Below are 24,807 nucleotides of genomic sequence, written 5' to 3' on the forward strand. Positions count from 1 at the left end.
CTAGGTACTGAACTAAATAATCTGTGGCATAATCTAAACATATAACGGTAATTAAGTCTGACAACTTAATATGCTACTGAAATTCAAATGTACAGTAGTAATCTACAATTAAGTAATCTTTTGTAATAGCACCCTGCCAGTGTGTAAGATTTCAGGTACAGTGCTGTGTACTGTGTTGTAGCAAAAATATTGACATAAGGAAAATGTATCCAGGCAATGATCTGACAGACATTCAAATCAGCCACTACAGTACCGGGAAAGGCAGAATAAAGACAATAATTCATTTTCAGGCATTCTGTCAATCTCCTCGGCAGATGTTCTGAGATGCCAGAATATGCCTGGGAAGAGCTTTCTGAGCTGTTGTTTGTATGCCCCACATTTCAAGTGTTTTTTTTAGCAATCCCATTGCCCCAACCCTAGGAACAGAAGAGTTGTCACAGTGGATCACAACAGTGGCCCATCTGAGGATCTGCATAGAGAAAGGACTCATTGCATTTTACCAGTGAATCCCTCTTTCATTGTCATCCTTCATTGTTCAGTCGCTTGGCACAGGATCCATTATGGATGTGATCCATTTCCCACTGTCCTCTTTCTGACTCTGAAGAGGACCTTCCAACAAGTAAAGAGCTTTTGCTATCGTGGATTCTGCAGCCTTTACCCTGCATAATATCTTGGGTGATGAGCAGTCCCTTTAGTAGTCAGTTCTTCAGATACTACTGTGATGAGCAGCAAGGTATTTATATAGATGAATGAGGCAGCAGAACAGAATCAGCATCTATCCAAACCAGGGAAGAGAAATACAGAAAATAGAGCCATGACTGACAACTGTCCTGGGAAAAAAAAAAGGGGGGGGACCTGACCCTCCTGCCACTTATACTTGCATAAATCTTAGACACATAGGACTGGAAGGGACTTTGTGGGTCAAGTCCCATTCCCAGGCATGCATTTCCCCAAGAAGTCACCCCAAATCACCCCTTCAAACCCTCATCCATAACCCCCAGGCATTAAACCTTTAGGAACCTCCTGGAGCTTGCCACAGTGGGGACAAGGACACTGGAGCCATTTCCTTAAATCACCCAGTCTGTGTATTGCAAAAGGATCATGTTCTCTGGGTAGCTTTAGTGGGTCTCTCTTAAACCACTAGCTTCCAGGCAGGTGTGTGGAGCTCCAAAACACAGGACCATTGCTTTTCCCTTCACTTTTGCTGTGCATGTCCCATCCATTTATTTACAGTCTCCTTGAAGGGAAAAGAAAAAACCCTCCAAGTGCAAATTGGCTTATTGGGGGCTTTGTGCCTAACAACACTATTACCAGCACCGCTGCTCCACAGAGGGTAATTATATTTTAGTTATGATGTCAATAAGCGGCTCCCAGGAGAGCTTTTCTTTTTTAATCCTTTGAAGCTCTGAGTGAATAAAATGCACCTTGGAAAAGCAAATGAAAGCAAGAAACTTTCCCCATATAGGGAATGCTTTGGGATTTATTTATTTATTTTTTGCATGACAGTGACTTTATTTTAGGCCTAGGTAAGTGCTTTACTGCACTTGTCAGTCTCTGAACCATTCCTCCCAACCCCTCTTTTTACCTCTCTCTCTTCTCTCCCCATGTTGTTATTGACTGTTTCTGCAGAGGCAGTTGGCAGAGTGAGAACATTGGAGAATCAATCAGCGCTATATTATAAAAGGATCCCCATCATCACAGAGCTGAGTAAGTTATTCTTTGGGAACAAATTTCGCAGAAGCAATATGCGGGCTGCATTATTTATATACCTCGGGCCCTCTTTAGAATTCACAGGCAGAAAGTGACAAGCGTTGTATGTCCAAGGGAGACTAAAAGGTTTGGCTTAGATGTTAATTCAGTGGCTTTGAGGGAGCTGGGATGGTTTATCAGGAGAATAAAAATAACAAAGTAGTACCTGGTCCCAGTGTGCTGCAAACCACTAAAGAGTCCATTTAGGAGTGAAAGACCATCCTTATGGCTTTGCTGCTGCAGTGGGACTCGGGAGATTTAATTCCCTGGGGAGTTTGGGCAAGCTATGATTTCCCAAAAAGGTGACTGGTCGCATTTCCTTCCTAGTAATTTGTATTCCAGTAGCACCCAAGGGCTCTTCCAGATATGCAACAAGAGGACAGTCCGTCTTCCAAAGAGCTAGCCATCAGGGCTGTTTTGTGTGCAAGATCATTTGGGACGTTAGTGAGGGGTTCACACACTCTGGTGATGGGGTTCCTATCTCCCCATCACCAGATAGATCGATCAAGAGTGCCAAGTGTTTTACTTTTAGACTAGTGACTTCTACACCAATAGTCATGAGTGGACCTGTGTTCTCATTGCCCCACATTGTTCAGCCACTCTAGACAGCATTCATAACAAATGCAATCCATGGAGCTCTTTCATGCTACTCTTGACTGTTTTTGTTTTTGTCTTCATCCCCTGGTGATTACATACTAAAGCCGTTAATTAGGAACATGTGCACTGATTAACTGATTACTAGTAACATAGCAGTCAGCATCACACTGGCGTGGTATGCCTTAGCTGTTGGTCTCGGGGGACACGGATGTTTAGTTCCAGTTAGAGTGCTGACACAAGAAAGTACGCATCAAATTAGCGTAGCACGTTGCTAGGCATTATGACTGGACCCTGAGTCACTCAGACACTATTTGGTTTGACACAATGCTTTAAAATGCCACGTGAACAGAGCAAACCCAGGGACACTTCTTGGAACATAGTCATAGGTGAGCTAGGATTTACAACCTTCCTTCTCGTACAGTTGTCCGATGACCTCTGAGGATTGTCCTGCATTGGAGTAGGGACAGCTGAAATGTTTTAAATAAGCAGTGTGTTTTGCTTGCTTTTGAGGTTTGGAAAAGCATTAAAACATTTCTTGTTTCTCTTCCCTCACTGTCCCTCTGTGCTTCCCAGTTCCAGCTGGGGCAGGAAGTAAAATATCAGAAAGTGGCAGGGGAGGGTGTCATGGTATTAATTCTGCCCTGGCAGCTACTGCATTAGACTAACACTTAATGAAGAATCCTGGAAAAAAAATAACAACAGAATTTCTATTAAGAGATTCTCTCCAGCTGAGCTAATTGAAATGGTATGAGTAGGAGTGAAAAGTGCAACTGTGCCTTCTTCCACAGAAAAATCATCCTCATCAGACCTGCCCCAAGGTCAAGTTACTAGCCAAACATTCCACCCACCTCAATGCTCTTCATCACCATGATATATTATTACCAAACTTCACTTACACTAATTAACTTTTCCTTCCAGTGCTCCTGTGCTGCAGGGATACCTTACTGCCACTGCATCTTAGAAGGGGAAATCTGAAGCACAGAGTGATCATATGACTTGCCAGAATCGCACAGAGTCTAGGGCAGAATCAGAAACTGAATCCAAAACTCCTGGGGTCCAGCCCAGTGCCATAGGCACAGGCCTTCCTTCTTTACAGTCTCAGATTGACAGCCTGTTGGCTGTTCATGCCATCAGGGCCTGGCAGTGCCTTCTCACGTCTTAACTCTCTGCAGATGCTGGGAAGCAGCAGAAAACATGACAACTGTTATGAAATTTCCAGCTTTTTTCCCAGGCTGAAGAGATCCTTGTTAAGTTTAGGCCCACATTATGCTAATTGTGCATCCCTCCTTGGAGCACTTGCTTTGAACCTGTAACCTCACTTCCATCCCCATTTTCATTTTGGTTGCCCCCTGAAATCAGTTGACATATACCCAATAGCACCACCCCCCATAACAAGGGGGCTAGCTGTTGCTCCACCAGTGTCAGTCCCATGTTAACCTTATACATCAAATAGGCCTGTTGGATTATGCAGACCTGTGAAGCTTCATTTTTAAATTAATTTCTTTTTAGCAGCTCATTACTAACAGGCCTCTGAATCACTTCTCAGGATGGCGCTGCCCCCTCCAAAATACTGTTGTTGTACAAGAGCAGATCCTTCCCCAGAACTATGGGGAAGCATGCCCTTGGTCCAGTGCTTGTCTCAAGAAGTTAGCTTGACTGTACATCCTTGCCTCAGCAAGGCTAGGCCACAGCAGCTGGATCAAAAATCCCTGAGATGCTGGGAGCCAAGAAAAATAAAAGCACAAGCCCTAGCACAAGAGAATATCAGAGCACGATTTTGGAAAATTCAGGAGTCAGAGTGTCCCCTTGGTTGAAGGGCTGGCACAGCAGCTATGGTTATTTTCTTCTCATTTATTATTTACACTGTAATTGGCCTTCAGCACCCCTGAGCAGGATGGGGTGTTGTACATGCACAGAACAAAGGGATGGTCACAGAGACTGGAAGCTCTGGGAATTGTCATGCCATAAATTTAATCTGTGGAACCATTTCCAAGTTATCGGTACTCAGAGAAATCAGGTGACAGCGATGTGTCATTTTAACACTCAAACCCATTCTCTTCACTTAACCCCTGTCCTCCCCAACAATGACCATTTAGCCTAGAGAGAATTTTGTCTGCACTATGAGTGTTTATACACGTGGTCCAGGTGTGTGTGGGGAGGGAGGGAAGCACGCTTTAATTACAGCGCCTCTGAGAGCTGCTCTAATTAAAGCACCTGGAGCATCATATGCATCAGCATCCCTGCACTTCAGAATAGTAGCAGGGATGCTGATACATGAGATGATTAGCCAAGTCTCCTCCAACATGCTGCATTCATGGCACATCAGAGCAGCCTCACTGCTTGTGTATAGGTGCCTTAAGCTTGTTAGCAGTCCTTTGCACAGACCCTGTTTTAACAAAACTTTTATGTTTAATCATATGATTTAGTCCCAGGCCAATTAGAGAAATCCTCACATGCTTGAAGTTGGGTCATGAATAAGTGGTTTGCTGGAGCAGGTCCCTCTATGGCTCATTTCTGATCAGGATTTTATTCATTGTCTTTTCTTAGACTAATTATTTAGTGGTGGGGCAAGGGATGACATTTATTATATGTCTGTATGGTACCTAGCATAATGGGACTCCAAATAGTTTAGCCCCTAAGAGCTTCCTCAATATATCTGTGAATACTAAAGAGTTCCTTGCAGTTCTTCAATTGCCTCTTATGAGAGGAAGTCCCTGAGGACCCCAGTCCCCCATAGAGACAGCAAGGTATCGCTGGAGCTAATCTCCATGATGAAAAGAGCCCTCCAAGGGCTCCAGTCATGTATATCGGAAGCAGCCAAGCCATTTCCTTGGGATTTTCACCAGCAATACGATAGCTCGCCTAAATTGGTGCTACCAGGCTTGGCTGACATCTGCCATAGCTACGCCATAGATACTGGGTGCTCATAATGAATGATATGTCAGTGAAGCACGAAGCTGCATGGGCCCTGAGGGGCCATCTCCTGGTACATTTTGAAGTAATGAGGCATGATAGACAGATACACAGGTTTAGTGGAACAAATACAGACACCAGGCATCCATAAAGGGGCTGTATATTGGTATAGCTACTGGGAGGGAGGCAGCTCTTCCAGCGTATGGAGAATTGTGCCATTGCCTTTAGGCCCCCAAGAGACTACTGAGTGATGGGGAGATGAGATGGCAGCCAGGAAAGGGAACAGCTAAATCCAGCCACCTCACTGCAGGCTGAGCTAAAGGCCATTGCATTTACTGCTGACGAGTCCATCTGGTATTTCCAGTGCATTTCACAGTGTGTGATTTGCTCTGCTGTAGTTGATAGACATATTAGGAGTGGATGTGCCTCTGGAATAAGGACTGCTAGAAATTCCTCAGTCCATGGAGAGAAATAGCTAAATAACCTGACGCTGCCTGCCCCTCTTCCCCCAGGGAGAGAGGAAGAATGTGAAGGAAAAAAAACCACCCAAATCTGTTGCCTTATTTCAGCCCATTCCTGGAAGCCCATGGTTTTTCTATGCAGACTCTTAAGAGACATGTAATAGAGAAATGTTGATTTCTACCAGCTATGAATCTGATTGAACCAAGACCTTAGCTTGGGAAATGTCTTCATACAGAATCCACTTCTGGATGGAGCACCTGGACCCATTAATAGCAACACAGACCTGGACAGCTTTAGTCACCTGCTTTACAGATTATCTGTTCAAATGTTTCTTAGCCCTGGGGGACATGAAATAAATTAATCATTAATCAAAGAAGGGTTACATGTGCTTTTTTAACAGAAAAAAATGGGTTCTTAATCTTAATTCCTTTGCTCACTCTGTGCCTCTCCAGCTGTGTTGCTGTCATTCATCAACATCCTCCCTAGCAACGCAGCAATACTAGGACATACCTAGTACATTCAGTGGCACAGCAGGTGCCCTCTGCTTGGATGCACGGAGACAGTTCACTGAACACAAAAGAAAGTTAAAGCAATGTCATTTGTAACTATGAGGATATTGACTTTGGTTAGTCTGTAAGGTGCACATCTACCCTGCCTTCTATGAGGATTTCTCCTGCAACTGTGTTGGCTGGCGAGGGTGGACAAGATGGAGTACTTCATTGGCCTCACGTCCCTGCCATTTTGTTCTGCAGAATCCACGTCAAATGCCCACTTTATTGATCAGAGTGCTGGAAGCAGCGGGTCTCAGATCCCAGAGCAGGAGCTGCATCTCTCCACCCCTTTTTCCAGTGGAGCTATCTTCTCAGATAGTTTTTTGGATTCTCTTCTGTCCACTGTAAGTAGATACCTCGCCTACCTCCTATATCATACCCTCTGTAGAGGGACTGCAACCATCAAGGGCCAAACACAATGCCAGTCTAGCATGCTTTTTCTACCAGCAGCCATCATGAGCCGCACCACACCACAGAGCAAGAAACCACAGAAAAAGTGGGCTAATTTAGAGACTGGCTTATCCCTTGAGTGCCATCTCTCTAAGCAGCTACCCTTTTTTGCAACTCACTAAACTCTTGACCTAAGCAATGTCTTGTGATAGTGAGCTCCACAGGCTGGAGGGAATTTAGAGAGTCGTCATTTCTCAGATATATCTTATGCAGTGCATAAAGTTACATGTACCCTCACTTCTCTGTCACGATGTATGTTATATAGATAGAACATCTGGAGTTACTTTATAAGATGTCGTTTTTGTTTTCCCCCTAAGAATGTTTGCATGCTGTAAAAGATATTTATAATCAGTGAGATCTGGTTTTTGTAGCATGATGCAGTCAGAATTAATCTATCCATGTGAGAAAATGATATGCACTCCAACCACCATTACATATGACACCAGTTTGGCCCCCTTGTTGGAGGTTCTGTTAATGATGCCAAAGACCAAACAGACTGTAGAGAGTCAAACGTCTGGCTCCTTTGTGTAGCTGGGAGCTCCTCCAAGGATGGTTTGAGATGCAGTGGTAAGATGTGGTACAAGAGAAATTTCTACTACCACCCCCCTGATCTAACTGATGGCAGGGGCGCAAACAGAAAAACTCATTCTCCAGGCAGTTAGTCCAGCAATAATACTAAAATTCACCTAAAGTGTGATGTGAAACCTATTGAACTCAATAGGAGTCATTCCATTGACTTCAGAGGAATTTATTTCAAGCTGACGGTGTGTTTTCTATAAGATATGCAGCCAAAACTATACGTTTTGCCATGATGACAGACCCTAGGTGGTCCAAAAGTTTGCAGGCCACATCAGATTAGGAACCTCTCAAATGAACAAGTCTTTAACTGACATAAATTATAGATGATGTCCCTGTAAATCATCTGAGCTATTAAGGGTGGATTTAACCTGGCACATTGCATTGAAAATGCAAGGAAAGCAGAGACAAAATAATGGCATTTCCCTCCCCCACAGCTTCAGGTTGCTGTCAGGAGTGAGTGACACCAGTGATGGAAAGCGTAGGGCAGTTGAGCCAGCATTTTGGCAGGAAGTCAGCAGCTCAATTCATATAAGCTTGCAACTCCCAAACTGGCTGCCCTTCTTTCTTAACTGGGCTGTGCCCCTTTTCTCCTCCCCCACCACCATCCATGCTGCAGTCAAGTTCCATGTGATTTGCTCTGGATTCAGGTGTAAGGGGATACTGCTTGGGTGGCAGTTTTTTACAGGAATTGAATAAATACAAAACAAATCTCTCAAAGGGATAAGCAGTCCGAAATAAGAGTGTCAAGTCCAGTTACGCTTTCCTGAGAAGGCTTCAGTGTTAGGGAAAGTATTATATTGCTGCTAGTCACTGATATGTCAATCAGCCTGACTGTAATTAATGACTGCTAGTGTCAACTGTAAAAGTAACTTGAGATGTAGCATGACTTGTCTTAAAGGATAAAATTTCACTCAGACTTAAGATCCCAGGTCTGTCGAGGAATGATGAACTCTCAGCTCAGCTTTTAGAGCACTTTTGGTTAGATGTTAGCTAGTCCGTAAGTATGGGGAAGGAGGAAAAGAGACAAGATATTGTGTAGCAGCTGCACTGTCTGGAGGGAGACTGGCAAAATAAGACTAGTGAAGGAGAATAAAGAAAAGAAGAAGGAGTTCAGCCATAAAATATCATTTCAGCTTTCTGATCATTATTAGGATCTACTGAATATCCCTGTGTTTCCTGAGGTTACCTCAGAGCCAGTCTTATCCTGTAACTAGGAAAAGATGGTGATAGAGATGCTGGTGTGGTGCAAAAGCAGTTGCTGTATGTTCTGGAAAATACTATATAGCTTACTTGGAAGTCATAAGCAGAATCAGCTCTTATTCTAGTCTGATTCTCAGTGTTTCTCTAGGCAGAAAAGAGACAATGCAAACAGAAGGACAAAACAGTCCTGTGGTCTTGAAATAGAGCCTGGGACTGAATTTGGGTCCTGTCTTGCATTTTTGGCTTGGTCAGGAGCAAGTCACAAAGGGGCCAGATTTTCACGTGCTCCACGCTTCCACTTGAGTTTTCCAAAGACACATCTCTCAACATGAAGTCAGTGGGCTTTACTGGCACAGCTGTAGAAGTATGGGGATTCACAGACTGGTCCGTTGTGTGTGCGGTGGTGTCCAGGGGAATCTCCTATTCTTCAAGCAGTAACTGAATAACACATAGCAAAGCTGGTAATATTTCTCCTGTACATTGTAAGAACCTGGCTCCTTTAAAGTGATCTTGGAGACCTATTTAATATGCATTGAAATCTTGCCTACACATGCATACACACACACACACACTCTTAGACATTTCTAGTTGTTTTTTCTCTTTCAAACTTCTGCAGTATAACTCGGCAACGAAAGTACAGAATGAGGGTGACACGCAAATCCTATTAATTCACCCAAGTATGGAAATACAATCCTTTTGATGTCAAAAAGTACAGCAATGATATGTTAAAGAGCTCAGCATGCTTCAGTTAAATATGTAAAGTGCAGATTCCCCTGGAGCAGTATCACTTCTGGATAACACCGGACTATAGCGCCTTGCTTTAAAAGGCTGAGAATTACTCTAACAGCATTATACCCTTTTGCCCGACAACGTGGTCATATGTTCTTAAGCAGATTTAAGTTTAGCTTGGATTTAGTAACACCATTCCTTCTCTACAGCTTGTTTAGTTTCTTTCCTCATGAGAATGCAGGTGACAGATTCCACAAGGTGGTTCTCTATGGAAAATGAGCTTTAAAGGAAGAATGGAAATAAGTCAGCAGAAGCATTGAGAGTATGAATAGAAGGAACAAGCTGGGATAAAAATAAGAAAAATCTTAATGTCTTTGCAACAAACTTGAACTTAAACGACAAGCATTTTTTTCCTGGGGGTTGCAAAAGTTTCAGTCACTTTTCTTCTACCTTTGTCTTTTTAATGTTTTAGGGTGTGCTTAATAGTTCCTGTAGCAAACTCCAGCTTCTTGCTTGAATTGCTTGTACCACCTGACAGTTGTGCAGAATAGGTGTCCAATGCTACCATTCTCATTTGTAAGCCTTTTTCATGCCCTCATTACTCATCAAATAACAACAGAAGTGCAGGACGGGGTAGAATCAGGCCTCCTGTATCTTACACAGATTGGACTACAGACTCATTGAATGCAGTATAATGCCAGTCTTGGGAGATATTTTAAGACCTCTGGGGCAATTCCAGCTTCATGGGTCTCCTTTCAAAGGAAATAACTCAAGTCTAAAACACTGCAGAGCTTAAAAAAAACATAGCTACCATACTAAGGCACTTGCTGTCATCCATTCTTTGCCACTGGCCTGCTGCATGACCCAGGGCAAGGTCCTCCATGTTTTAATGCCTCTGTTTCCCATCCCACCCTGTGTCTGGCCTGTCCATTTAGGTGATAAGCAATTTGGGGCAGAAGCTGTCACTCACTATTGGTCTGCCCAGAGGCCAACTGAGGCCTTTACAGTGTACTACAGTAATTAGATTTATTTGCAGTTGCTGGACAGCAAAGAGGAAGCAAGGTTGTTTAGGATAGTATAAGGAGGCATAACTAGAGTGGAAGGATAAAACTGAGTGACAAAAAAGACTGGCTCCGTTTGAGAAAAAGTGGTGTAGCCTACTAGACTGACGAGAAGAGACTTACAGGAGGAGATTTTCAAAGTCCCAAATGGCATCTAGTAACAAACAAAGGGTGTGTCTACATGAGGCATTTTACTGCACAATAAATTAGTCTACTGCACAGTAAAGCATCACCATCTACACATGCTCACATTTACTGTGCAGTAAATTAGTCTACTGTGCATTTAGTGACTACCTATAAATACAGGTAGTAACCTAACTGTGCAGTAGATACTGCTCTGTAAAATGTGAGGATGCTGGCTGGGAGCAAATTTGCTCCTGGTCAGCCTAGCGAGCAGGGAGCCCCAGGGGACAGGGAGCTCTCTGTCCATGGTTCTGGTGCTGCTCATCTTCCTGGTTCCCTCCAGGAGCTGGGAACTGATCAGGGCAAGGAGTGGAGAGCTCTCTGCCCCCTGTTCCTGCTCCCCATGCAGAACTGGCTGCTCTGGGGAGTGAGTGGGGGCTGGAAATCCAGCTCCATGCTGCACAGAGCTAGTTGCTGTGGGGGGACAGGCGAAGGCTGGATTCCCAGACCCAACTCATTCCCTAGAGCAGCCAGCTCCACCCAGCATGGAGATTCCCAGTCCCTGCTTACTCCCCAGAGCAGCCAGCTCTATGCAGTACAGAGCTGGCTGCTGCAAGGGACAGGGAGGGCTGGATTCCCAGATCTCCTCCTGTCCTCCCCAGACCAGTCAGCTCCATGCCAAGCAGGGCAGCTGCCTACCAGCCCTGTGCCCCGTGGCTGGCAGAAGGCTTGCCCACAGCTGCTTCATACCCTGGACAGCTCCCGGTAAACCCCATGTCCAGCAGAGGGCTTGCTGACAGCTGTGTGTCCAGATGTGCACAGGACCAGGATACAGTTGCCACTTCAGCTGGCAGAGCTATTCTGGCCCTGTGCCCATCAGAACCACTCCATACCCCTTGCCAGCCCCTGATGGGGGTGAGGGGAGGGGGAGGAGTAGAGCCTGAAGCTCCCCCCAGCTGCTGCAGGAGGGGCAGAGCCAGGCAGGAGCAGCCCTGTACCAGGCTGTTCCCATTGGGAGCAAATCTGCTTCCAAGAGGGAGCATGTATAGATGTGCTCCCCTGTGGGCTTACTGCCCAGTAAGGCTACTTTGAATCAATAGCATGTATAGACATGCCCAAAGGCTTCTGAGGAAAGTAATAGAAACCCTATTACATGAACCCCTTAGAGCTGGGATGGACAAAGGTAGAGATGGTCAAAAACGTGCTGTCAGAAAATTTTTAAATGAAAAAAACAGTTATTTTGTGTAAATAAAATCTGTGAGAAATGTCCGTTTCTGATGTACTTCTGATGTATAGGAAAATATAGAACAACATTTGAGAATATATCTGTGTTGCAATTGCAATGTTTTTGTGGGTAACCAATTGTAGTCACAGAATTGAAGCATGCATTGCAGAGAGACCCTCCCTAGCTTCAGTAAGTGCCATAGTTGTGACCCCATGGTTCCTTTTCAGATTGCGTGAATTGACTTTTGCAGGCGCCTCTTCACCTGCAGATTTTCTTACTTGTGCATGCCCTTTTCTTTCCAGACCTACTGTAACCACCATGTCTTAGCTTTACTCCAGACCCTGGTGACGGGTGGGACAAGCCCAGAGCTGGAGGAGCAGCTTGCAGAGAAGAATGAACTGAGTGCCAGTGACAACAGCATATCATATGTCGCACCTAGGGTGAGGTGCAAGCTGGCTCTTTTGCCACTGTGGAAGGGACTTGCAGCAGTTTCCCCGGTGAGTTATATCATAGTGTTTGTAGAGCTGTGTTTTATAGGATGGGTTCTTATCTCACTAACATTGGTGTAAGCCAGGAGTAATTCCCCTAAAGTCACTAGAGTCCCACTTAACTTATTGCATGTTGAGAGCATAGCCAGGCCACATGTTACTGTTCCATCAGTGGGTAAGATCAGTCAGCAGTGAGTGTTATCAGCCTAATCTTTGTGTTATGGGTCCTATACCTGAAAGTTTCATGGGATAAGAGATCTCATGGGCTCACATTGACTAGGGAAATTATTACTAAGTGCAGCCAGTCAATAGCTCCTCTCTGCCTTGACAGTCTAATGCCAACTTCTATCATCAGCTGGCAACAATGGGTCAGCTCTTCGGCTATCGGCAAACTGGCCAGCTTACCCAGTGACAACCCCAGATGTCACTAAAATGCAAAATACCCTTGACTTGGATCACACTGGTATCGCAGGGCATAATGCCCTACTGCTTCAGACCCTCGTGTTACGCCACTTGCTCTGAAGTGATATTGCATGCTGGTGTAGGCTGGCTTGACGGTTACATGGCAATACGCTGCAAAAAGTGCCATTTATTTCCACCCCGTGAAAAAAAAAATCAATAACTTATGGAGTCACCAAAGCAAACAATACAGCTGGATGAAGCATGGGAATGAATGAAATTCAGGTATTTGTGGGACCTTGCCCATACATAGTCCTTAACTGAGCAGTGGTGACTGATCCCACATTGTCTTGTATGCACTGAAACTTCCTTCCTTTTTTATAAAACACTTTGGAAGCGTAATACGGATATAGCAGTGTGCCCACATATCCCTGGAGCCACTTGTTCCCTAGCAGAGGTGCTGGCTCTTTTAATCCCATATTGAAGTTCTGGCTCCCTGCAAGTCCCAGAGTACATAACCCATGATCAACTTTCAGTGCTTTTGCTGACTGACAGCCTAATTTTTTTGGCTTTGCCTTTTTACTGGCTGCTGATTGTGAAACACAATCACTGACATGCACACTAGTGGAGATGTAAGCTGATCTGATCAGTATAAAATGCAAAGTCCTTACACTGGATCTGAATCTGTGCCTGAAATGGTTTTCTGCAAATGGCTACAAGTGTCAGGTATCCTTACTTCATATTAACTTGCCTCTTAGCTCCTCAAGCTCTTTGACCTTAGCTTGTAAAATGCCAAAAACGGTGGGTTCTTGGTCCATAAGTGGAACACCTATGTGTTACCATCAGACAAATACTAAATCATGACAGTTCAAAAGTACTTCTTGAGCAATCTCACTAGTGGGTTGCAAAGGAGCCTATTGCCTCTAAATTTGGTTGGGTTTTTTGTTGTTGTATAATTGCAGGAGGGCTGTTTCGGAGATGTTTTCTGCAAAGCATTAGATTTGTTTGGAATCCTTTGCTTTGGCCTCTACCGTCTCATAGAAGAGCCTAATCCGTACAAGAACAGGGGAGTATAGTTCAGATAAAACTTATGTACATCAATAATATTCATAGTGCATTTTTTTTTTTTAGTTGCGGACAAGGAGGTGCAGTAAATTTTGAAGCACTCCTGCAAATGGAAGAGTAAAAGCATGCCCATGGCAGGTGGCTGTTCAGCAAGCTTCTCCCACCCAAGTTACAGGTGGAACCTCTACAAGGCTCTGTCATAACCCCTTCATCTTGACCTACAACTATAATTGTACTTTAACCTCAAATGTGAGCATCCCCTGCCAGTCCAGCAACATGCCTCCCTGAAAACTCACTGACCACACTTACTGATATCCCAGACCCCTTCCCAAGGTTAAATCATGATGAGCATCCTTGCTATTGCTTGGGATAGCTCCTGAAAAGGGAGTGTTTGAAGTGCCTAACTCCGGTGGTGGTTACAACTGATGTAAGTTCTTTTAATGGGTCTTTCATGTGAACCATGGTCCTTAGAAAAGAGCCTGTGGGGTACTGTTAGTGCTGTTGCCTGTGTCCATGCATTTCATATTTTTTTTTACAAATAAACACACCTGACCTTTTCCGCTTTCTGATTCTTGCAATAGCTTGAGAACTTGTGGTTGAACTGGAGCAAAACTCTTAGACACTAAGTCCTTAGATTTAAAGACTCCAAGCAGTGAAAAAAAATGTGATCTGTTCCAATGGTTAGTGAACCCAGGTCCTATAAATGGTATCTTATAATACACACCCTCTAATTGTTCAAAGTATTTTCTCGTGTGCACTTAAACCTTGCAAAAAATTGCCATTCCTTTGCCATCTTGTGTGTCCCTTAAACAAGGGACCCAACAAAATGTTTAGGTTCTTATTTTCTGGTGTTTTTTCAGGTGTGTGATTGCTCGGCCTCCGAACAATTTCAAGATGTTGCCTACAGATCTGCTCTTTTGTGTTGTCCCATTCAACATCTCAACAACCAGTTGCCTGTCTGACTGGACAGAGGGTCTGCCCCCAAGCAAGCAGCCAAGCCCAACAGACTACTCCCGGGCTGAGATGGAAGTGAATGCATGAGCTTTCTCTGCAAATAAAGCAGAATGTGTTGGTTACTAGGACTCCAGAATGATGTTTCCTGGTAGCTATTTCTTATGGATGTAAGAGGCAATTTGCAATATATAAATATTGACACAAGCCAGCTACATAGGCACAAAGTTTGAGATTCTCAAGGGACTTTGGGGGACTTAGGCATACACATCTCACTCTAACTCCCTTGTCACTGGCCCCCTGGCTTCTCATGTGCCTTTAAAAATATCTCACCAATATTATTGTCTTGCAAGTGACAAGTGGACAGATGCTTCCCTGTAGTTATCGGGGCACTCATGGTATCACAGAAAAGCTAAGGCAGGTGAGAGTTTCCATCCCTAGCCAGAGCTAAGGACACAGAGGAAATCCAGGAAAGTACTGCTGTCTGTCCCCACTGTGTAAGATGAGTGTGAAGATCTGGACCTGTAAGTCAGTGGTAAAACTCTTTTTGATATCAGTGATATAGGATTGGACCCAGAGGGACTGATACACTATTAATTGCAGAGAAAAAATTGGGAAGGAGATGGGGACTTGAAATCAAAACATTCCCAAATTGTTTCAAAATCTAAACCATCAGAACATGATTTTTTTAAATTGAAAGTTAACAATTTAACCTGGCAAGCAGCTCTACAGTTAAAATGTTTAGAGGGAATTTTGCCTTCTCTTTTTTGGGGGGATGAGAGAGGGATGTCTTACCATTGAAAAATTACTGAAATTTCAAGACTTGAAAGCATTGTTGACTAACTGTATTGACAACACCCCCTACCATGGCTAGAAGAAAGTCTGCTCTGTGCTTGGAAGGTTTCCAGCTCTCAGCTGAGCAATGTGTGGAATTAACTATATCCTATTTTATTATAAACATACAAACTCTAATAGATCTAAGGAAATGAGTGCTTCTTTACTATGCAGAAGACGAAAGAACAATGCAGTTCAAAGACTGGCACACTAAGCTGTGCGTTTCTTGCAAGCACAACGGAAGACATTGGTATGCTACATAAAAACCCAAAATGAACTTGCACCATAAATCAGGCCCTGTCCTTACACTGCAAACATTACAAAGTCAGTAGAGGAAAGGAGGAGGAAGGTTTTCTTTCTTTTTTTTTCCCCCCCTTCTTCTTCCCCTAACACTAATTAGGTTTGAAAGACTGCAGCTTGAGTCCAGCCACCGCATGCCGAGAAGAAAGGAACCCGAACAGCTGACGCAGAGTTCAGACTAAACTAACTGCAAGCTCCCTAGGGACATCACAAGGTAAACCTGATAGTCTCTGTCATTTACAATCATTATCAGGCAGCTGATTCTCTGTAATTTTACTGGGGAGCCAATTAACAGATCCCTGAAGCTCAGGAAGAAGGTCCTGGTCCTTTTTCTATTTTAAAGGGGAAAACAAGTCTTCACTTAAATAATGCAGCAGACTTTTTTCGCCTGGGGATCAGGCAGATCTGAACTTGCACTATCATCAAGGAGGAGGTTGCTGAATGAGGACTGGGCAATCTGGCCTCAATTCCCAGTTCTGCCACAAGCTTGCATGTGACCTTGAGCAAGTCATTTCATGGGTCAGTCTCTCAGCTCCCCCTCTATAAAGTGAGGAAACGACCCATCCTCTCAGGATTTAGGTGCCTGGCTCTTGGGTTGTGACTCTCGTACCATGTGTGCACTGCCTAGGACAATGAATATGTAAGTGTTACAATAATATGAATGATGGTGATGAAGACAAGTACTTAGACTGAGGCTTGACTGGCGCCTCCCTGGATTTGGGTTCTGGGGAAGTTTTGGGGGTTTAGTGTAAGATCTCAGACTTGTTGCCTTGGACTTCTCTCCCTTGGAGCAAACTAATTCCGCATTTTCGATTCAGGATGCATTGCAAAGATTGATGGTTGAACTCTTCTTAGAGAAACCAAAATACCATAAGGAAGTATGCTTTCCTTTTGCCAGCCCTTTCTAGATCTGTGTGGGCCAAGAGGTAGGCTGCTTTCTTGATGGGATTCTACCCTGCCCAAGAAACACCAGTTGCAGCTACAAACTCATACACTGGATCCTGCATGTAACCCTGAAGGATATGGGAGCCGCTACACTACAGCTCTTCTGTCAGCATGCAGTCCAAGATCTTACATGCCACAAACCACATTGGTGGCTGATAGAGAGAAAGCAGAAGCGAAAGGGAGCTGCGTTCCCTTGGAATATGGAAGCAGAGACCTAAGGCTCATCATCAAACATTATCAATGGTTGCTCTTGTTATCTAAAAACACAAGACAACCAAGAGGAAGAGGTTGTTCTCCCACTTTCACAGGTGGAGGAATGAAGTAGAGAGATACTAATCAACTTGTTCACGGTCACACAGTGAATCTGTGAAGGAAACAAGAGGAAAACCCAATTTTCCTCTGTCTCAGAGCCTCAACTACAAGATCCTGCTTCTGCAAGATTCCTCCAGCCATTTCTGTGCTGTCTTCACTACTGGTAGTTGGCCCCTTGGTTTAAATAATAGCTCCTTCAGCCTGAAACATCAGGTGCTGTCTCTGGAGCTGCTGTGTCTCACGTTGGCCTCAAATCCTTTGGAGAGGTGCAGAGTTGGGAGGGGAAGTTATACCAATGAAAGCAAAAATTCAATGCAATTGCAGTAGGTGCTGTGCAAATGGCAGACTGGTGGAGTCTCGCTTAGGACAGGTGAAACCAAAGCGCTGACACGACTGAAATATAATAGGGGTTTTTTTGCTTGTCTTGTGCCTGATCATCACAGATCTGATTTGAAGCAGTGGAAGGGAGAAGGGGTTTACTGACGAGCACAGATAAACTGTACTTAAGGGATTGCAGCGCAGTGTTTCCACAACATAGTCTGGGAGCTTCCAGCCCTGTTTTTCTTCTAAGTAGGTGGTTTATAATGTTTGCTTAATAAGCTGGGGTTTTCTTCAGTATGTGTATTGCTTGATCTCTTCATAAATGTTTAGACCATGAGGGAAAACAGTGATTGTCTTGTCTTGCACAGACCAGGTGATTCCTACAATGACACGAATAACTCGGCTCTCTGCAGATCCTCTTTCCTCAGCCCCAAATTTATGTGGCTTCAGTGGGGTAGAACAGAGCTTACCTGAATGAGACTGAAGCTCCCCTAAACTTTTGCCTGGATTTGGAAGATTCAGTTAGCTCTGAGAAGCCTTGTTTTTTGAGCACGTAACTAAAATGCTCGACGTAATTGCACTTCAAAAATAAATTCATTCTAGCCCTATAACTCAAAGAAGGATTTTGCAACCCTGTCACTGAATAGGAGGGCCCCTTTGATGGAAATAGGAATGGATGGCAACTTGTTATACAGAGAAAATAAGCAAATGCATTAAACTGGCATAGATTATGCTTTCTACCCTGGCCACCTAGCACAACCCAATTATTTTCAAGTATAAAAGGTGATTGTGCTTTAGTTATTCTCAAACATGTTCAGTTGATTTCACATTGATTTCAGCTGTGGTTCATGTTGATGCCGGAGGGAGTAAGGATTCAAACAACCCAAACTGTGGGACCCGGATGGTTCAAGGGAGCTGTTCCTCAGTTACCCAGGGGCTGCAGGCCCTTTGACTTGCTAGAGTTGCTACCTATCTGCTGGCTGTTCACTGGCCCATTTGAATAAAACTGTGAGCTGCACTGGTTTTTTTGGAAGGTGTATGGATCTCAGAGGCAAAACCAGCAGCAGCAGAAAGGAGGAGTCTGAAGGAGGAAGAGGTAGGGAGGCTGGGGCAGAACAGCAGGCCCTGTAGCAGCTCTGTAAGAAACTGCTATAATAAAGACACTGTTGATATTAAGTAGGGAGCTGTTCCTCCATTACCCAGACAGGCTCACATGAAGCATGGTGGCAGCAGAAAGCCTGTGGGGAAGCCCAAGAGAAGAGAGAGACTTGGGCCCCAGCAGTGATTCGGACAGATTGCGGGAAGCATGGAGGGACTGAAGCCCCCAGGACAGCTGGATTTCAACACAAAGAGCCTGGCACAGCCATGGACACAATGGAAGCAAGCATTCAGTTTGAATGCAGAGTTAACCATGGCTAATAAGAGCAAGTGAAGGTAAAGCTGTTTTACTATCTAGCTGGGGGGAAAAAGGCTATGAAGTAAGTGCAACGCTGATGCCAGGGAAGCCAGACCCACTAGAGCAGTTAATAGAAGCGTTTGATGCCTCCTTTGACCCCAGGAAAAATGAGACTGTAGAGCGATTATCAGTTTTTCACCAGAAATCAAGAGGAAGAGGAAGGAATAGAGGCCTGTATCACAGCACTGAAAACTCTGGCATTCTCATGTAACTTTGGAGACATAAAGGACTCCCTAATCAGGGACAGGATTGCGTGTGACACACGGGACTCAGCCCTGAGGGGGAGAGATGACTTGGCCTGTGCGAAGCGGCTAGTATTCCCTTTGGATTCGGATCCAGCTGATTCGGGGGACACTGATTCGAATCACTGCCCCAATTCAATTCGGCCAAATCTGATTCAGAGATTTGGCAGCAGCGAATCAGGCCGGCCGGGCCAGGCCCGTGCCCTGCCCCTCTCCCAGCCCAGCAATGGCTGCCCCAGCTCCTGGCACTCATTTAAAAACAAAAAAAAACAACCAAAAAAAAAAAACCCTGACTCACCAGATGCTGCCAGACGGGGCGATCCTTGCTACTCTCCACTGCCCCATGCTGCCTGGGGGGCTTTCCCCTCCTCACTCCCCTAGTCCCCTCACAGGTGCCCTGCCTGGGACAGCTCTGGCCCTTTAAAAAACAAAACAAAACAAAAAAGCCCCCAGACTCACCGCTTCTGCTGGTGGGGGGGATCCCTGCTGTCCCCCGCTGCCTTGCACCATGTGGAGGGCTCTACACAAGCCCCCGAGGCCACCACAGGAGTGGTGAGTCCCAGGGTTTTCCTCAGCTATTTTTTTTCTTAAAGGGCCAGAGCTGGCCTGGGTGGGGCACCCACGGGGGAAGCAAGGGGGGGCTCATGGCAGAGCCCCGCCATGCAGTATGGGGCAGTGGGGGGCTGGCAAAGCAGAAATAGAATTGAGCAAAAGAGCCCAGGATCAGGACCAAGACAACTTTGAAAACTGGTCAGTCATCAGTGAGCCCCAGGCAGGGGAGAAGGACCCCAAGGACTCCACAAAGGAAAGAGAGAGATGAGCAGAGTCCAGCCCGCAAACCAAAGACACGGGCAGAACAGAAGCAGGTGTAGCACCCAGAAAAATCAACCAAACAAGACGCAGGAGACTGGTATGACCATCAAACCAGGATGACTATGAGCCCTAAAGAACCCAGCAGTAAAGGCTCGGTCTCCATGGTGGGCTATGTGTTAGCAACCTCTGGCCCAGCCAGGGGAATAAGTTCATGGTCAGTTTTGAACTGTTGAAAGGAAAGGTGCAACAATACATATGGATCTCGGAGGCAAAACCAGCAGCAGCAGAAAGGAAGAGTCTAAAGGAGGAAGAGAGGTAGAGAGGCTGGGGGAGAACAGCAGGCCCTGTAGCAGCTCTGTAAGAAACTGCTATAATAAAGACACTGCTGATATTAAGTAGGGAGCTGTTCCTCCATTACCCAGAAAGGCTCACATGAAACAGAAGGGGCTAAACAAGCCTTATATTGGATAGTGCAAGAAGAGGTTAGTGGTCTTATGTGGAGAACAGGGCCTGTAGCTAGCCCTAGGCCTTTCACAAAACACCTGCATGAGGCCTTCACCTTGGAAGGGAAGAGAAAAGGAGGTAGATAGCAATTCTCAGAGCTGAGCTGGCTCGTGTCTTGCAATGCCCAGGCCCCTAGATGGAAACCTTATTTCCGTTCTCTTGTTTACCCCAGACTCCCTTTGGCAACTCATTTAGCTGAGCTGCTCTCTGCCTCAGTTCCCCCTGGGCAAAATTTGGGAAATAGCACAGCTCTATATCACAGGGCTGCTGCAAAGACGAATCGTTTGGAGATGTGCAAGGCTCCAATACAGTGGTAGGAGGTGTCATCTAAGCATCTGAAATCAACTGAAGCTGAAGCAAGTGAGACCTTGAGGAGAAGACAGACCTTCCTGAGCTGAGACTCCTCAGAGCAACCCGGACCAGGGGGAAGACCTGGGCAGAACCATGCATTGTCTTTGTTAACAAAATCAAGCCCTAAATGGGGAGAATTTGCCCCCTGTTTGCAGCCTATGGTCTCCATGCATGAGGCTTGCTTCTACATGTCTGTCTTGCTCTTGTTTGGAATTGTTTTCAATCTTAGCTGCAGGGTCACACAAGCAAACCTTGGCAGCAGCAAAGGGAAACGCCACCAATTTCTCATCCCTTTTTTTTTTTTCCTGTTGCTTTATAAAAGACCCACACTTGGGTAATGGATCCTCAAATGGATGCTGCACGCAGAAAAGAGATTTTAATCAGGAGGACTATTAGGAACATGAAAATCTGTTTACTCGGGGATTTCCTGAGCTCAGAGCCCACTAGAGAAATTTAGGCGGTATCTTGACAGCAGACTTTCCCCTCTCCTTCTGTTCCAAATCATTAGCCATCCCCAGAATGGATGAAGGGTTTCCCTGTTACTGAGCTTCAGAAGACCGGCTAGTCCAGCTCCAGGACAAATGAAACATTCAAGGCCAGGACATGCGCTACACTTGGGTTATTCTACTGGGCATAAAACTGCAGTAACCCCATGCTGAATCCAGTCCTTGTTTCTTTCCAACTAATAGAAAATGCCTGAAGCAACGGGGGGTGTTTTTGCATCTGGTTTCCAAGGGCTCCTTAGGTGCTGGACTGCCAGAAGCATTCCAGTGACTGTCAGTCATAGACATGGCTGATGATTGATGACAGATGCTCTCCCTTCAAACATTCATAATGTCTCTCAAAGGTGGAGGGATGATTAGGGTAGGAAGAGAAGCAAGCCGGTCTCCAGTCATGGCACTTTTCCTGCTTGACTTATTTCTAGCTCCCCAACGTGATGGTTGCTAGTTCTTATCCATGGTATTCCTCCCCACCACCCCCACTTTTTTTAATTTTAGAGGGAGGACTTGGGAGCTTTCCCATTGCTTATTCCATCATGGTGTTTGGTTGTCATTTATGTGCAAATATATTTCTGCTTTGGAGGATCGAAAGAAGGGGGGGAGAAAAATCCCAAGAAAAGTAAAAGCGTTAATGGGTCAAGGCCTCTTTTGCATAATTCTATTATCACCAGGAAGATTCTGCAATAATCATGTTAGGCATGTGCTGTGGAGCATCAAAGTGACTTGTCTTACCTTACTTTTTGATGTTAGACAGGTTTAAATGCTTTGTAGGAACGAGGCACCTTAGACACCTGATCAAGACGGCTTGTGCTGTTCAAGCAAAGCACAGGACTTTTTTTTAATGTCAACAATGCTGCTTTTTTTTCCAGCAAGGAATAATTTTTGTTGTCATAAGCTGAAAAGCAAAGGGGTAGGAGAGGATCTCTAGATAAGCGTATGTGTACACACAGATGTATGTGGCTGTGCACACTGTAGGTACCAATTTTGAACCTTCAGCTAGCATATCTTCTAATTTATTGCCTGCCTGCCTGCTTTCCTGCCTTTCTTTTGTTAAAGTAAATATAAGGCCCCAGTGAGCAAAATCCACAATACAGATGCAGGACAGGCCACAGATAGGCAGAGTAGTGTGGGGAGATTGCTAATCTATCTCTATTCTAAACTGCCACAGTCACCCCTGGGTCTGCAAGAGAGGGAATTATTAGTATTTATGCTTAGTTTAGTAGCCTCCAGTTGAGGCTGGAGTCTGACTGTGCTAGATACTGAGCAAATAGAGTGGGAGATGATCCTGCTTGTAGCCTAAATAAGAGACAAAGGTTGGGAAGGGAAACGGATGTCATGAATTGCACAGGGTGGCCCAGCACATCACTGGCAGAGCTGAAGATAGGAGCCAGCCCTCCGAAGTCCTACCTTAGTGCACTGCTCGCTAGCCCGAGTTTGCACTCCCACTGTACCTTCCATTCAGCCTGCTGCTTTTGCGTGGCATGGTTTGCACAGGAGTAATCCTTCTGTCAGAAAGTGTGTCTGTGAATTTGATGGAGTCTGTCACTGAGGCTGCATCAGGGCTATTGAAGTATCTAGTCCTTCACGGAGGCTCGTTCTTCTGTCTGCCACACATTCTTCTGCAAGAAAACAGTTGCTAAGATGGCTGTACCAGAATGCTCTTTAGTGCTGGCCGGCAGCATAACAGCCACTCTCGCGTAAGGTGTCAAACCCATTGACAAAAGTGAGGTAATAATCTTTGCCCCCTTTGAGGTAGGAGGTGAAGCTGAGGCACAGAGAAGGGAGGTGACTTGTTTAAGATCACAGAGTAGGGCAGCGATAGAAACCAGGTCTTCTGGCTCCCAGATGACTGACATCTCTACTGGACCATGCTGCAGAAGAGCTGAGGGAAATGTGTCGAACCAGCCGGTGAAGACAAAGCAGTTAGCTGTGCCGCTTGTGCTTGAGCCCTCCTCTTGTATTTACTTGGACACATATGGAATATACATGCATCCACACATGCATAAACGCGTGCTGTACATGCACATGCATGTGCACATATGCATGCAGTTCTTGCTATGTGTCCTGGTCTGTAACTTATTTGCTCCCCGCCTGCCCCATTACCTGTAATCCAGCACAGGGAGCGGTGAGGGATGTCACTGCAGTTCAATGGGTTTTGCAGTGCAGCATGTGGCAGGTGGTGACTGACAGATAGTCAATGAGATCTGATGAGAATCCCAGACTCTATAAATGTTAGATGAGGCTGGCCGGGCATTGACAAAAACAGGAGGTGGCTGCTAACACCGAGTTTCATTATTCTCCGAACAGGGATGGTGAGAACCTCAGGAACTTCCCATGGAGATGAGCCACTTCACAGCAGGTATGAAGAGCCATCTTGTGATATGACCAAGCGGCTCTTCACCCCTCTGAATGCACTTGGACTGCAATTGTATATGGCAGCAGGAGCAGCTCTTTTGAACGCACACAAGCTCTTCCACCCAGAACACATGTCTGGCCTGAGAGCTGCAAGAGATTTTAGTCTCCCCAGGTAAATTCTGATTAACTGGCGCCTCCAAGTAATGCTGGGGCAGGCAAAATATTCCTTGTGATCACTTCCCCAACCATCCATGCTGTTCTCTGTCCTCTCTGGCGAGGAGATCTGTTCACGGTTGCACTTGTCTCACAGTCGCAACCATCGCCTGTCCCACTAGGGAAAGAAAGCCCCTTCTGCCTTCCTGCCATCTAGGACCAAACTCTAGGAGACTGGACAGAGGTGGTGATCCAGACTGAAAGGCTGTGGCCAGTGAGAAGCAGACACCCAGTTGGTGACCGTAACCTGGAAATGGTAGCCTGCTAGATTTCCCAGTAAAGGACTGTGGATCTACTGTGTTCATTCCCGGTCATTCAAATTTGGGGGGTTTCAGTTTTTCCCCATAGGGGTCCTTTTCTAGCAGATGTACACTACTGGAGGCATAGTTTTAAAATGTGCCACTTTGACTCAGTGCTGTGACTGTTTAGAAATTAATCCTTTTTGAGTAATGAACATTTCTCTCCCTGCGTCACAGTCCCTTTGACAGGAGCTCCTGGTCTGAGATTATTGAAACTTTTGGGGGTTTTGTTTTGTTTTTGTTTTTTTCCAAGGGCACAAGGGGTTGTGAGTTTCAGAATCAGATGCATAAAATTAAGTTCCTTGAGGATGACTCTTTTTTTTATAGTGATTAATACATTTTTGTGCCTTGTGGTTTGTGTACTGAGTACCACCCTCTGAGAATCGGTTCGTTTTGCAGGTGTCTCAAGCTAGGAATCAAAACTCACTTGTATCTTTGGAAAGCCTGGGTCTGAAGTGCATAGTGAGTAACCTTTGCTTAAATAAATGGCCTGGCTTTCAGAAGTGCTGCTCAGCCAGCGGTTCCTTTTGTAACAGGGGCTACTGACTACTCGGCACTTTTGAAATTGAAGCCGCTTATGTAGGAGCCTGAGTATGGACTTAGAGGCCTAAGTTTATGCCCACTTTCAAAAACCTTGGTCCTTGATTTACTCCCAGCATCTCCCATACAGACCCACATGCACACACACACGCCCATGCCTCCATATGCCCACACACCCACAGGCACGCTCCAGAAAGAAGCTGCAGTCTTAAAACGCCAGACTAATACATCAATCATAATTCCTGAGCTGCCAGCAGTCATGTAACTGTTTAAAGACCTC

The 24,807-nt window shown here is 45.2% G+C and overlaps 1 protein-coding gene across 1 annotated transcript in view; it reads left to right on the top strand.

Annotated features, from left to right (window-relative positions):
* KCNU1 (potassium calcium-activated channel subfamily U member 1) overlaps positions 1 to 15,841 on the top strand; it is a 72,108-nt gene extending 56,267 nt beyond the window's left edge. Inside the window, 6 exon segments of the mRNA XM_090053910.1 lie at positions 1,630 to 1,707; positions 6,474 to 6,616; positions 11,942 to 12,136; positions 13,489 to 13,601; positions 14,452 to 14,564; positions 15,777 to 15,841. Coding sequence (XP_089910036.1) covers positions 1,630 to 1,707; positions 6,474 to 6,616; positions 11,942 to 12,136; positions 13,489 to 13,601; positions 14,452 to 14,564; positions 15,777 to 15,841 — 707 coding nt within the window.
* Positions 15,842 to 24,807: the final 8,966 nt, after the last annotated feature.

Source organism: Crocodylus siamensis, chromosome 6 (genome assembly GCF_052110815.1).
Source record: "Crocodylus siamensis isolate JL-2025a chromosome 6, ASM5211081v1, whole genome shotgun sequence".
Classification (NCBI taxonomy): Eukaryota; Metazoa; Chordata; order Crocodylia; family Crocodylidae; genus Crocodylus; species Crocodylus siamensis.